This window comes from Carettochelys insculpta, chromosome 1, assembly GCF_033958435.1.
Source record: "Carettochelys insculpta isolate YL-2023 chromosome 1, ASM3395843v1, whole genome shotgun sequence".
In the NCBI taxonomy this organism is placed as follows: Eukaryota; Metazoa; Chordata; order Testudines; family Carettochelyidae; genus Carettochelys; species Carettochelys insculpta.
The window spans coordinates 171783909-171799276 of NC_134137.1; the positions used below are offsets into that span (position 1 = coordinate 171783909).

A 15368-nucleotide genomic window follows, 5' to 3' on the forward strand; every position below is an offset into this window, starting at 1 on the left:
TCTTATTGGTTTGCCTGGTGCTCAGCTTTCAGGTCACTTGTCAGGTTTGGGAACTTTAAGCCTCACGCACCCAGTGAGGCAGGTGAACTGTGGCGGGACAGTACCCTATTGGCTGTGGGCTGCCCAGCTTGAGGCGGGCGGTGACTGTCCAGTGAGATGCGACGATCTCTCCCACCGTCGGAGGCAACCCCGGGTGCTCGTTCTCTACGCCAATCGAGCAAGAGCTTATAACCGGTATCTGCTACCTCCCGTGCTGGTTCAACGCTGTTAGTGATGCTGGAGTACCTCTCCAGGAGTGAGCTTGGGCGATTATTGGGACCCTGGGCTGCCCAGACACCAGTGTTCCCCTCTTGGCTTTACTGATATAGTCCAAAGGAGAGGATAACCTCTATGTCTGGTACCAGCTCAGCTGCAGGAGTTGCCGGGTCAATGCCAGAAGTTGGCACAGAACTGCATTAGGACTCCCCTCCGGATTTTCTGTCAGGGTTTACTCCCTTAGCCTTGCTCCTTTTCAGGATAACCCACAAGGCAGTGGGGCATGGAGAACATGGCTACGGTCCCACTACCTCTTCACCTCCCTGGCGCCACATGTCCCCAAAGCTCCCCGTGACGACCACCTCGCCTCCCCAGGACCCTCCTCCCCACCTCTCATCGGCTACCATCACCCCCCAGATCCTTCCTCCCTGTCCCCTTTTCCCCCATCCACTCCCATGTCTCCTAACTGCACCACACTGCCCCCTATCAGTTCTCGTTGTCCCCAGGTCCCCCTTCCCCTGGCCTCTCCGCACCTGGCCACATGCTGCTGCAGCCCCACGTCCTCCAGGAAGGTGCCGATCTTGCAGCCCAGCCGCACCCTGGGTCCCAGCCAAAGCTACCAACTCTTCATCTGCTTACAGCTGTCCCTGGAGCCCCACAGATCTGGCAATGCACGTGCATGCAGGGAGCGCAGGACTGGGCCTGGAAGCCATGCTATCTGGGCCACCACACTGCAAGCAGCCTTTGTGGGTGCTGCCATCCTCACAGCCGTACCAGACGCCGCCAAACCACTTGCCCACCACTGACATCCCTCGATCTCACCCCCTCACCTCATGCTGCAGCGGGTCCCTCAGCTCCAGCCAGCAGCTGGGGATGATGCTGCCTCTTACACCTGAAGTAGTAACTAGCTCCCTCTAAGCTCCCCTCTCAAAACTCCCTCATGTTAGCAACCACTGTTTGCACGCACCCAGTCGCATGCTCCCTGGTCGCTTGCCAGCAGGGCTTTAGAGCTGTTAGTTAACTGGGAGGATAAGTTCTATGTAAGCTACATGGCCCCACAACACAGGGACCTATGGTGGCCTGCCCTGCTCCTCCATTTCCATCTTAGCCCACTCTCCAACCTGCTGCTGCTGGGGCCACTTGGCCCAGCCCCTCTCATGGAGCATGGGGGTGGCCCCTCTGGCCACCAATCCTGCCAGAGTCATGGCCCCACTCCAGGTGGGGGCCTGGCAAATTGGAGCCACCCCTCATGCTTCTGCACTCCAACCCACAGCCTTCAACCCAGGCCAAAGCCCTTGTACCTCAACCTTCTATCCCAACACTGGGCCCCTCAGTTACAGCCCCACTCCATAACCCATGCCCCCAGCTAGAGCCCTCACACCCCTGAACCCCAACCTTCTGCCCCAGGCCTGAACCTCCTCCTACACTCAGAACCTCTTGGCCACACCTCCCCCACATGAATTCTGCTATGTGCACTAATATGAAAGATGTCTCACACATCAAACCCACACTGGTGCACATAAAATTCATTCTGCTTGGGATGGGAAAAAGTAGAGGGAACACAGGTGGGAGAAAATTGCAGTCATGGACCTAGCAGCTAACTTGTTCTGTTCCAGGCAAGCAAACCCTGCTCTTGCCAGTTTCATGCCTTCCAGAAATGAGAAGCTAAGAAACTGACGTCTTAATTTATGACCTGTGTTCACCAAGGTTATAAGATGGAAGATGATGTTCTGGGATGTAGTGGAAAACAGCTTTTTAAAAAGGAACACTTTTAGAACAGTATTGTTTTCTGGCTATGCACGTGAAAGCACAGGGACAGCAAACACTGCATGAGTCATGAACTGAAGCAGTGAGAACATGCATGCAAAGGCAAACTATATTATGGTTAATTTAGAAGAGCAATTGTATGTGGCAAAAAATCTACCACCTTAGCAGATAACAAACAACACAAAAGGACCCACAGTTCCCAGCACACCTCAGAAGCACTAAGCCCATTCAAATAGAGTAAGAACCACCGGAATTCAGACTCAAATTTGAGCAAAGTGATTTTGTTCTGGTATAAACTGTTTGTCAATCTAAATAGGATTCAAGTAGATGATTACTCACCATAGAGCCTTCTCCATTCCATTTGTCACCCATCACTGGATCGCACACTGCAACAGAAAATAAAACCAACCTTAGAAACAAAGGATCCCCACAGAGTCCCTGTGGGAAGAAATACTTTTACCCAACAGTAGCAGTCATGTTACAACACTACCATTTTATAAACTTGTCTCATGTGATGCACTCTTGCAATATACTGGAGCAGGAGTTTGTGATCCATGAAGGAAAAGTGGTAGGTCTCAAGCAGGTGTCGGAACGTTCTGATTTCTCTCTGCCCTCTCCATATTGCTACAGTTTGGTGGGTGGGGGGGCCTGTTTAGATATGGAGGAGGGAATATTGTGATCAGGCAAAGGCTGAGAACCACTGTTTCTGTTCACAGCTATAAAAGTTAGTGAACTATGAGAAGAAAAGAGGAGGAACTTATACATATAGAATGCATCACAAGCCTTATTGTAATCAAAGGGGAAATTCTTCCAGAACGGATTTTGTAGACTTATCAATCATGATAAAATTAGGCTTATGCTAGACATTTACAGTGCAGTCTCAGGATCATCTATAACGTTTCCCAAACTGGGGGGGGGGGGGGTCCGAGGTGACCCAGTTCCCCCCACCCTTCGTTTCCCATACTCCAAGAAAAAGATGGCCTTTGCTTCCAGCTCTCAGCCCCTGCTATTTCATGTGGGCAGCCCAGTGCAGCTAAGAACATAAGAATGGCCATACTGGGTCAGACCAAAGGTTCATCCAGCCCAGTATCCTGTCTGCCAACTGTGGCCAGTGCCAGGTGCCCCAGAGGGGGTGGACCGAAGACAATGATCAAGCGATTTGTCTCCTGCCATCTATCTCCAGCCTCTGACAATCAGAGGCCAGGGACACCATTCCTACCCTTGGCTAATAGCCTTTTATGGACCTAACCTCCATGAATTTATCCAGCTCTTTCTTAAATTCTGTTATAGTCCTAGCCTTCACAGTCTCCTCTGGCAAGGAGTTCCACAGGTTAACTATGCGCTGAGTGAAGAAGAACTTTTATTAGTTTTAAACCTGCTACCCATTAATTTCATTTGGTGTCCTCTAGTTCTTGTATTATGGGCACAAGTAAATAACTTCTCTTTAGTCACCCTCTCCACATCTGTCATAATTTTATATACTGCTATCATGTCCCCCCTCAGTCTCCTCTTTTCGAAACTGAAAATTCACAATCTTTTTAGCCTATCCTCATACGGGACCTGTTCCAAGCCCCTAATCATTTTAATTGCCCTTTTTTGAACCTTTTCTAGTGCCAGGATATCTTTTTTTAGATATCTGTACACAGGGTTCAAGATGTGGACGTACCATAGATTTATATAGGGGCAGTAGGAGACTCCTTGTCTTATTTTCTATCCCTTTTTTAATAATACTTAACATCCTATTTGCCTTTTTGACTACCTCTGCACATTGCATGGATGTTTTCAAGGAACTACTCACAATAACTCCAAGATATCTTACCTGATTAGTTATAGCTAAATTAGCCCCCATCATATTTGTAAGTATAGTTGGGGGTTATTTTTTCCAATGTGCATTACCTTACACTTATCCACATTAAATTTCATTTACCATATTGTTGCCCAATCACTCAGTTTGGTGAGATCTTTTTGAAGTTCTTCACAGTCGGCCTTTGTCTTGACTATCTTGAACAGTTTAGTGTCCTCTGCAAACTTTGCCACCTCACTGCTCACCCCCTTCTCCAGATCATTTACGAATAAATTGAACAGGATTGGTCCTAGGACTGACCTTTGGGAGACACCACTAGTTACCTCTCTCCATTTGGAAAATTTACCATTCACGCCTACCCTTTGTATCCTGTCTGTCTTTTAACCAGTTCTCAATCCTCTTACCCCATGACAACTTAATTTACATAAGAGCCTTTGATGAGGTATCTTGTCAAAGGCTTTCTGGAAATCTAAGTACACTAAATCCACTGGATCTCTCCTGTCTGTATGTTGGTTAACCCCTTCAAAGAGCTCTAACAGATCAGTAAGACATGATTTCCCTCTGCAGAAACCATGTTGACTTTTGCCCATCAAATTACATTCTTCTATGTGCCTGACAATTTTATTCTTTACTATCGTTTCAACTAATTTGCCCAGAACTGACGTTAAACTTACCGGTCTGTAATTGCCAACGTCACCTCTACAGCCCTTTTTAAATATTGGCATCACATTAGCTATCTTCCAATCATTACGTACGGACACTGATGCAAAGGACAGGTTACAAACTAGTGTTAATAGTTCTGCAAATTTCCCATTTGAGTTCTTTCAGAACCCTTGGATGAATGCCATCCGGTCCCGGTGATTTGTTAACATTAAGTTTATCTATTTGTTCCAAAACCTCCTCTAATGACACTTCAATCCGGGACAGTTCCTCAGTTTCATTTCCCACAAAAAACTATGCAGGTTTGGGAATCTCCCCAACATCCTCAGCCGTCAAGACTGAAGCAAAGAAATCATTTAGTCTCTCTGCAATGGCTTTATCATCCTTAACTGATCCTTTTGTATTGGTATCGTCTAGGGGACCCACTGGTTTTTTAGCAAGCATCCTGCTTCTTATGTATTTAAGTAACACTTTGTTATTACTTTTTGAGCTTGTCGCTAGCTGTTCCTCAAAATCTTTAGGGGCTTTCCTTATTACAGTTTTACACTTAATTTAGTAGTGTTTATGTTCCTTTCTATTTACCTCACTAGAATTTGCCTTCTACCTTTTGAAAGATGCCTTTTTATCCCTCACTGCTTGTTTTACATGGGTGTTAACCCACGGTGGCTCTTTTTTTGGTTTCTTAGTATGTTTTTTAATTTGGGGTATACATTTAAGTTGGGCCTCTATTATAGTGTCTTTCAGAAGCTTCCAAGCAGGCTGCAGGCAAAGACCCACATGGAGCTAGCTGCCTCCTGCAAAGGAGGGAGGAGGAGGATGCAGTTAGAGGGGGCCTGGGGGAGCCTGGCTCAGGGCGGGAGTGAGTGGCTTGTTGGGCTTGGGTGGCTGGCCCCAGCTTGGGCTGGCAGGTGGGCAGCTGGCCCCAGCAGTGCAGGGCTCAGGTGGCTGACCTGCTGTTTGGGTGGGCAGCTGGCGGGCAGGTGGGTGGGCAGCTGGCGGGCAGGTGGGCAGCTCTGGCAGCGCAGGAGTCAGGGGGGTAGGCAGCTGGTTTGGGCAGCTCGCTAGCTGGGACTACATGAGACATCCGGAAGGTAGGGGGCTGTGGCTTTAGCCTGGCCAGTCCATAGTTGGCCCCCGGGCTGGGACAGGGCCAGCACAGTGTCCACTCCCCAGCCAGGGCTGCAGCTGGTCTCTGCAGGGCCTGGGCCATGCCTGCAGCTCTGGGGCCAGTCCGTCCCCCCGCCCATTCAGGGTGGAGCTGGTGCCCATGGAGCCCAGGCCATGTCCAGCATGGGCCTGGAACCAGCGGTTGCAGCCTGTGGCTGGGCTGGTGTCAGCCCAGCAGGGGGCAAGGTCCAGCATCAGGTAAAGTGGTCCAGGGGCTGAGGGAGGGGGAGAGGCACTAAGGCTTCAGCAGCTGGCGTGGCGCTCGGTGTGGGGGAGCGGCACAGCTCCATTGAGCCTGCTATTTTCCAGATAACTTTTCTGGCAACCTCATTCATCAATTAGTAAGCAATCCATTCAGCATTGATGTCAATATTTTGTCACAACTATTGCAAGAACAAGCACTCTAAATAATATAATTCAAGCGCAAAAGAATTAAAAAAAAAAAAAAATCAAGCTAGGAGGAATTTTGGATAAAATATTTCCCAATGTACTTGAAAGTGGGGGAAGAAGTGCTATGTATTATTCTTCCATTTTGGTAAACCTACCCCAGCGAAAAAAGCTTTAAGATTACTCACGTTACAAATGAAACAAAGAAATCAACAGGCTGTCACAAAACGATTTGCGTTGCTGCGCACTTTCATCTTTCAAACCTAGGATTTCCCAACTTGTAAAGAAAATGCAGTGTCATCCTTCACATTAAATTCATTTTGTTTCTGCCGTTTCTGATGTTAAATTACATTTTTTTAAATTTTTGGGCCAAGAAAAATCTATTTGTGCTTATTTGTAATTTTAAATAACATTTTATATCAAATTTGTGTTAATTTTCAATTATGAATTGAATTTTTGGTTAAAAGTTGGGTTGGATGATGGTGAAGAAGAGGTGGGGGGGATGATGGTCTCTCAAAAATCAAAAGGGGGCATAATGCTGAAAAGTTTGGGAACCACTGATCTATAATATTAATAGCTTATTCGGAGTGACCTTGATTTCAGAATAAGAGTGGAAATAGACCAGCAGCTAGTGATGTGTTCTGGAACAGAACAATGCTATCCAAATTATTAAAGCAGGCACTGGAAAGATACCAAGCCTAGGACAAATCCCAAGGTTTTTAATTCAATGCCCAATCAGTCCTCAATCAGACAAACTTCTATTGGTGTCACAGGGGACTTGACAGAGAAACCTTGTTGGCATTTAGCACGAAATAAAAACAAGTTCTTTACCTTTCTGACCAGCACCATTTCCACTCATTAAACTGAAAGAATTCTAAAAATTATGTTTATTTCCCTCTATTTTGCTGCCTGCTTCTTAAATTTCTTTCAGATCATCAATGAACTACCATTAAGTGGATACAAAATTGGTTCAACATCTGTGAACGATGAAGTAAGAAAGAACTATTGCTAGGATAATATAATGGAAGAAGGTCTCAAGTGGTGCTCCATGGCTATGTCTAGACCACAGGCTTCTGTCAACAAAACATCTGTGGACAGAAATTTTGTTGACAGAGTGCACGTGTAGTCTGCAGATCTCACAGAAGAGATCTGTTGTTCAGGAGCTGTCTGTCGACATTCCTGTACACCTTGTTCCATGAGGAAGAAGGGATGTCTCATAGGGCTCTTTTTTTTTTTTCCCTGACATTTGGGCCCATATGGATGGGCCAAATGTCAGAAAAGCCTCTCCTGACAGAGCCGTCAGCAAAAAAGATACAGTTCTCAGAAATCAGCCTAAAGGAATCCACTCGGGGTGTACTGTCATTAATAAAGATGTTGAATGACCTGGATGTAGGAATAGACTCTAGATGATCCTTGCAGTCCTTTCTAAACCTGTGATTCTATGAAACAGAACTGGCTGGTTTTAATTTCTGTTTATAATCTACTTTCCGATTTCATGCTGTAATACAGGGGTGAGCAAAGTAAGGGGGCAGGCCCTCTCAGTGGGTGGCGGGGGGTGAAATTTCCTAAGGAGGTACAGCACGATCGGCTGCTGGGTCTCAGGCTCATCCATCTCATTAAAATTACTGAAATATGTTACCGTTTTTATGTATGTGTATTCACATTTATATACTGATTAATCGACTTTACATTCTACATACCTGCTTTCTTACAAACGCCAAAAGATCCCCCACAACCCAATAGGAACAGAACAACATTTCCTTTGATTGTGATTATATTAGACAGGTTGGGGGCCTTGCTAACTGCCAGGAGAAAAAGTAAGGCCCAATGTAAAAAGTTCACCCACCCCTGCAGAATCACAGAATCATAGGGCTGGAAGGGACCTCAGGAGATCATCTTGTCCAGCCCCCTGGATGACCCCCACTAGAGTCATCCCAGCCAGGACCTTGTCCAGCTGGGACTTAAGAACCTCGAGGGATGGAGAATCCACCACCTCTCTACGCAATGCATTCCAATGCTTCACCACCCTCCTGGTAAAGTAGTTTTTCCTTATATCTAACCTACACCTCTCTCTCTTCAACTTCAGACCATTACTCTTGTTCCGTCATCTGACACCGCTGAAAAAAGCTTCTCAACCTCCTCTTCAGAGCTCCCCTTCAGTAAGTTGAAGGCTGCTATTAAATCACCCCTAAGTCTTCTCTTCTGTAAACTAAACAAACCCTAATCTCTCAGCCTATCCTCCTAGGTCTTGTGCTCCAGACCCTTAATCCTTTTTGTTGCCCTCCACTGAACCTGCTCCAGCAAATCCACATCCTTTTTATACTGGGGGGCCCAAAACTCGACACAAAATTCACGATGTGGCCTCACCAGTGCCGAATAGAGGGGGAACAACTACTTCTCTAGATCTGCTCAAAATGCTCCTCCTAATGCACCCTAGTATGCCATTAGCCTTCTTGGCTACAAGGGCACACTGTTTACTCATATCCAGCCTTTCATCCACCATAACCCCTAGGTCCCTTTCCATCGTACTGCGTCATAAATCGTTTCCACTCTAGTATGAAGCTTTGAAGAGCTTCATAATATCTCCAATATTTTCACTGAAATTTTAACCAAAAAACCCACTACTTATGAAAAATATTTCTGTTCATAGGTGTTTCATTTTATTTTAAACACATAAAAAGGTTTAAAAAATAAAAGTATAAATCTAGTCTCAGCCTGGCTCAAAACCACATCAGCCAGAGCCATGGTTAAACATGGTTTTTGCTGTACGGTGCTGGCTTTAAGCCAGGCTCCCCAATATTTTTTGTGGTGTCAAGGCAGTTTTAGAATGATAGTCTTCCCAGCCACGTTATATACATTCTTTTGACATGGTAGAAGCTGCCACACAGGGAACTGCTCCAAACCCTGGTACACACAGTACTAACCAGGTGACAAAATGATTTTATAAAGTCCTCGTACAGCCTGGTCCTTTTTTAGGCGAGATCAAACAGTTCCCAAAAATACACGGTAAACAGAATTAGACATTAATGCTGAAATTTTGATGCATGTAGGCTTGTTGTTTCCTCTATGAGCTGTTTAAGCATGGTTTAGCTGGGTAGAGAGAGTCTTAATTTCAGCAGAAATATTACATACTTCACGGTATTCGAAGATTCTTAATGTTGATTGTCCAACTATACCACTGAGGCCTTTATTTCAGCAGGAAGTGTTTGCTATTTATAGTACATTTGTTGAAACGTGTAGTGCCTTTTATGAATGAAAGATGCGCTCATATATGAGCTACTTTACATTACACATCAGAATGAGTCTTGAGCATTTTTCACCTAAAAGTTTGTTGGTGGGGGGGGGGGAGGGAAATCACTGCTCTGCTTCAGGATGGAGCAAACAGGAAGCTCCTCCTGCTTGCAGTTTGGCCCCTGGTGGACACCTTAGATTGGCCAGCATAGGTTGGTTACAATTCTTCAGCTCTGCAGGCCAAAGTCAGTGACTGAAATTCAAGTGCTGCTGGCTCAGATGAGACATACCCCAGAAACCAACGCCTGTCAGAGTAAAAATTCTGTTAGCGACAGAAAGCATTTAATACATCCCCATGCATTTGAGTCACGTGTTCCAACTGGTAATGGTGAACCATATGGGGAGTGTTCTGACCATGCAGCTCTGTGTAATCTGAAGACCATCGGGTCAGGCCATCATTTGCAGTCCCTATTCATGGAGAGCTCTCAACGGACCTGACTGTGCAACTTTAACGGGTCCAACTAGTGTCTGCAGGGTTTGACCTGGGCTGTTCAGAGTACCTATAATGAGCAACTTGATAACTTGGGGGTCTGGTAATGGGAAATGCAGGGTTTTGTGCCTTGACTGCTGGTTTGAGACTGGCCAGCGATAGGCAGCTGAACATTACTGCCAACCGCCAGGCTTCACACAATCTCAGAGACAGGTCCAGAACTAAAGGGTCCTTTCAGAAATGAAAAGGCCAGGGCACTCTCTCCAGAATGCGAGGCTGCACACCTTTGCAGGACAACGAGGAGATGTCTTTATCTGAGGATCACGAGACGACATGAGTTTCCAACATTATCAGTACTTCTCAGACAAATGGCACCAACTAGACAGGATTTCAGGGGACTTGGCTAGATAGAGAGCATCTCTTCTTACAGCGTTTCTTTCTTTGGCAGGCCTGATGCAAGGAAAGCACCAGAAGACACAAAAGTAGAAAGAAAATCACTACAGCAACGCTAGACTGAAATTTCAATAGAGTCTCAGCAAAATCAAAACAGGGCATTGTTGTGAAATTCAGAAGAAGTCACGGCACTGTCTTCATCTGAAGTGATGTCAATATGTGGGTACAAAATAATGAGACTGAAAAGGTTAAAAGCCATCCAACCCTTACCATACACCAGGTTAGAGTTCTGTTGCTTTAACTCCTGAACAATATCAACCACCATTGCAAGGAACGATGCATCCCTGGTGTAACCTTTAGGGAGGAAAAAAAAATAAGTTACTTTGAGAGAGCACTCTTCTGTTTAAATCAGACTTGTCTCTATGCAGAAAGGAGTGTTGGTCATTTCTTCCCAGTCCTGGAAAAAAACATTTAACAACAGAAACATCTTATTTTATTCAGCAATAAGAGCATTGGGAACAAGTCAAGATCAATATTTGCTAACTCACCCAAACACACCTTTAAAAGAAAAACAAGTCTTAGAAATAAGGCATGCCTAGGAATTGCCCAATATACAGTCTAAAATGCTCAGAAATAAAACATTCATTCACAAAGCACTCTCCCCTTTTGTTCAAAACACCAGTTTGCAAGTTCATAGTATAAATGGCATTGTTTAATATGCAGTAAATGAGAGAGGGAAATAGAAAACTTTAAATTTTATGAGCATTTCGGAGACTCAGACTGCCAACATCCTAACCTAACAGAAGAAAACATACATCCAGGTATGACTACACTACAATTCCAGGGCACTGACTGCATGTCATCTACACCAGTGTTTCTCAGCCTCTCTCTCCCGCTTTTTAAATATATAAATAAGTACACCTTTTTAAAATAATTGTAAGTTACCCCCATTGAAATAATTTTCAGACAATTTTTTTCTGTCATCACAACACATTTGTTTAAACAACTTAATCTTAACTGATTGGTTGGAAGAAACAGCCTACAGGTAATAAACTTGTCATCATACTTACGGCTGAGCAAAAAGGATAAATAAATAAAGTTAGATGAACATAAATCCAATTTTTTTTATTTGTGTATTTTTATGCAAACTTCAATGAATAGTAATCAATAAAATTACAAGAAAAATTATAATTAATGGGTGTGTAAAACAAGTAATTGTATGAAATTTGTTTGTGCCAACTTCAGTAATGCTTTTTATGCAGCCTGTTGAAAAACTAGGCAAATAGCTAGATAAGATGATGTACCCCCTGGAAGACCTCAGTGTATCCTTGGGGGTACAGGTAACCCTGATTGAGAACCACTGATCTACACATACTCAAGTGAGCTTTAATCCAGCTTGCTTGTGTATGGGAGCAGTGATGCCATGGCAGTGCTGGCGGTACAGGCCCACCTGGAATGCTGAGTAATTAATTGCCTGGATGGCGCGCAATGACACAAGAGTAACTTCAACTATGATATGCTGCCACAGCTTCACTGCTTCAGCAGCTGAGCTAGTTTATGTATGTTTACAAGATGCAATCGTACTCTGTGACTGCATGGTATAGATATCACGTACCCTGTCTCTAGCCTGTTGGGATAAAGGCTCAACTGTCATAAAAAGAAATAATTTTTAATACATGGTATCTTAAGTTTTCTTCAGATGTTACTAAAGCAAACTGGAAACTGACTTCATTTCCTCTCACTGGGCTCTCATATCTCTGGCACCACAGATGGTGGTGCTCTTCAGCAAGATGGCCTCCTCCAGCTTTTGTTTTAGAAATGCCAGTTGTACTTAAAAGACTTGAACGTATTTTCAGAGATTTCTTTTCTTCCGAGAAGCCATAATCTCTTACAAGTGGAGAAAAAAAATGGGTGCACCTTCATGTTCATAAAATCCATTTTACTTCAGGAAGGAGGCACTGGTGTCAGAGGGCAGGCCTGGATTTATAATAAGCAGACATCGTAGGCTGATGTCTGTATATTATGGTAGTCACTATTCACCTTCTCAGAGTGCATTGACACAATTATCTCAAGCATTCCATCGAACTGGAATAAATTTTTTCCCCTGAGGTGCCTCTCGTCAAAGTAAGGTACCTTTGACGAGATCCAAGTCCCTTCACCAAAGACACAGAACACAATTTAGGTTCATACAGCCAGAGTAATGCTAGCTCTCTCCATGGAGCCCAGCAAATGTGGAATCTGAAGATCCACAGGCTCCCAAATTTCACTGCTTGGTTTAATAGCACGTCAACCCAGGAAACGCTTTGTGCCAACTGGAAGAAGCCAGAGCAAGGCATAAAGTCTTAAAGGGGATTCTCTGGCTCAGGAACACGCACATTAAGTTCGAAGGACAGCATGTGAGATCTTTGCTATCAACAGGCAACTGCCCAAGTCTCATCACTACCATTGGAAAATGTACGGATGGATTACATTTAAGAAACCATGTCTCTGTACTGAAAATTAGGTTGTTACGGTCTATGAGCTAAGGTACGTTGACAGAAGGTGATAAATAAGGTTAAAATTCTCTTGCAGGCGTTCTTAGTAAAAGCCAAGAACAGGCTGCGGGCAACAAACAAAAAATCGTGGAAGCCTTCAACCTGTCCCTGACTTTCAACTAAAAAACATAAGGGAGAAAGTAGGGAAGGAAGCAAACGGAGCAGGGTTTGCAGCTGCTCTAGCCTTACCACTGCTCCCATGCCATGCCTTAACTGGTGCTGTGCCAGACCTGGGGGGTTGACCCAACCCTTGCCACTGCTCCAGCAGCACCAGGACTGACTACCAGTCACTTGCTCTAGCATCCTCTGGGCTCACAGCCGCTGCAGCCTTTCCCCAGAAGTAGTCACAAAGGTCCCAGAAAGTCACAGAATTCATGACAGAATTGTATCATTCGTGATGAACATGTACCTATCAAACGAGGGAAGGTCTTTGTCTAGTCACGTGTTGTGTATTGTCTGCTTCACAATGGAGGACTATTTGCATTACCGAAACTGAGACTAATCGAGAGACTGTGAAATCAGGAGAAATTAAAGCTGCAGGAAAAACAAACATAGCAGGGAGGATCTTGCTTACACATCAGGACACAGATTAGGGAGGTGTAACAGATTTGGCCAGGATCTTACACCACTTACGAAACAAGGGTCACAGCCAAACTGGCTGCAGCATTTTCCAAAGATTTTCAGTGAGCTAAACTTTGTAAAATAAGAAAGAAAGATTTATGTCTAGGCTTTAGCATACACATTATGCTTTTATTTTACTTGTAACCATGTGTGCAACTGTACTTGGACTTGCTATTATTATTTTGCATTTCTAGAGTATTTCAATTAACAAAAAACAAAAAACTTTACTTCATTTCCCTATAATTATATCTCACCACAAGCCTAAACCAGTCACAAAAAATTCGAAGGTGTTTCCAAAAAGCTAGGTTAGAAAATGTTCCCTATTTTTGACAAATGTTTTAGTTCTGAAGAGAGGATTTTAATTCCTTTTCCCTCTCCCACATTATGCCTTTGAAAAACCACACAGGGCGAGGGAGGGGAGAGCAGGAAAACCAAAACTTTTCATGTTTTGTTGGAAGAAAACCGGAGCATTTTTGACAACATCAAACAAACTGATTTTCTGGGTGCTTTTTTGTTTCCCCCCCACCCCCGCCCAACAGACATTTCTTTTTCGATAATTTTTGACCAGCTTTAATCACACGGCATTGCTTGCAAAGAGCAAGGCTTAGGTTCTTGCTCCACTCTGTGTTAGACAGAGCACAGCCACCTGGGCCACTTCATTGCTAACAGGAAAAACTTATATGAATGAGCGGTAATGATTTAGCGCTTGGGACAGTTAGTATTTTCCCATCAACAAGCTCTCACCTGAATATATGCAAATATAATGCAGACCACCACTGGTCCATGTATCAAAGTTTGGGAAGCTTAGAAGAAAGATATATGCATCCAGTGATCTGACACTCCCACTCGGGGGGGGTGGAACCAGCTTCTACTGTCCAAGGCTGGGAATGAATATACAGTAAAATTCCTTTAATCCGGCCTCTGATGGTCCGGAAATCCTGATGGTCCAACATCTTTCAAAAATAGTCCCATTTATGAAGATATTCCAGCAAGACTTGATGGTCCAGCATACAGAAGTCCCCCAAGATAGGTGGGTTTGGAGGTACACGTAAGTCGGAGGCTTGGGTGGTGGGTTGGGACTGTGGGAGGGGAACAAGGGGGCTAAACCCGGGCTGGGTTAGACCTGGGGAGGGGGCAGGGATGGAGTTGAGCCCGGGCATGCAGGGGTAGTGAAGCTGAGAAGCATGAGGGTGAAGAAGCTGCAGGAGCGCAGGGAAGAGAAGCAGCAGGGTACACAGAGGTGGTGAGCTGTGATGGGGGCGTAAGGTTTGAACCAAGCCATGGGGTTTGAACCAGGAGTGCACGGTGTGGTGAAGCTGGAGACGCACAGGGTAGAGAAGCAGCTGGGGACTCACAAGGGTGACTACAATACAGCAGTATTTACAGTGTAATGTGGTGCTGTGTAGTAAGTAATACAGTATCAAAAGTGTGCCACGCATACATTAGTGATATTAGAATGTCTTACGGAATCATCATGGTGATGTCCAATAGTCCAGAAAATGTGGTAATCTGGCACCTGTCCAGTCCCAGACATGCTGGATTACAGGAATTTTACTGTGAAAGCTAAATACACAACTACTGCAATTTTTACATTCACAGAGTCAGCACTGAGGGCCAAATGAACTTCCTATAAAAACAGGCACCATTCTGTTAATTTCAATAGTGACACCCCATATATCCTCGCTCAACATTTCTCAGAGGGATATCTGGGATATGAGACACTGTTACCAACTTTAAAAAAAAAAGTGTTTTACATGCTGCAGACACTCCCATGAAAAGGAAATGCCTTGAGATTATTCGTCATACATTTTACTGAACATGAAACAATCTTCCGGAAAATCTTGTAGTACATTCTGTTTTCCTGGAAAATTATTCTATATGGCTATGGACTAACCCTCCACTGAGAGGGAAAAAAAAAACAACAACATTATACAAGTACCTCTTAATCCAATGAAGCCAATTTACACAGATATTCATTAGCGCATCAGTGTCGCCGCATTCTGGCTGGGTCTACACATGTCCTTTCCTTTCGAAAGGTGCATGATAATGAGCAGGTTCA

General features: G+C 44.5%; 1 protein-coding gene across 3 annotated transcripts in view; it reads right to left on the reverse strand.

Moving 5' to 3' along the window:
- The window catches only part of PDXK (pyridoxal kinase), a 94124-nt gene that overhangs the window by 24718 nt on the left and 54038 nt on the right, over positions 1 to 15368 (reverse strand). For all 3 annotated transcript variants that reach the window (XM_074995472.1, XM_074995463.1, XM_074995455.1), the window contains exons 4-5: positions 10425 to 10508; positions 2362 to 2408 (exon numbers count right to left, since the gene is read on the reverse strand). In XM_074995472.1, coding sequence (XP_074851573.1) covers positions 2362 to 2408; positions 10425 to 10508 — 131 coding nt within the window. The remainder of the gene's footprint in view (positions 1 to 2361; positions 2409 to 10424; positions 10509 to 15368) is intronic.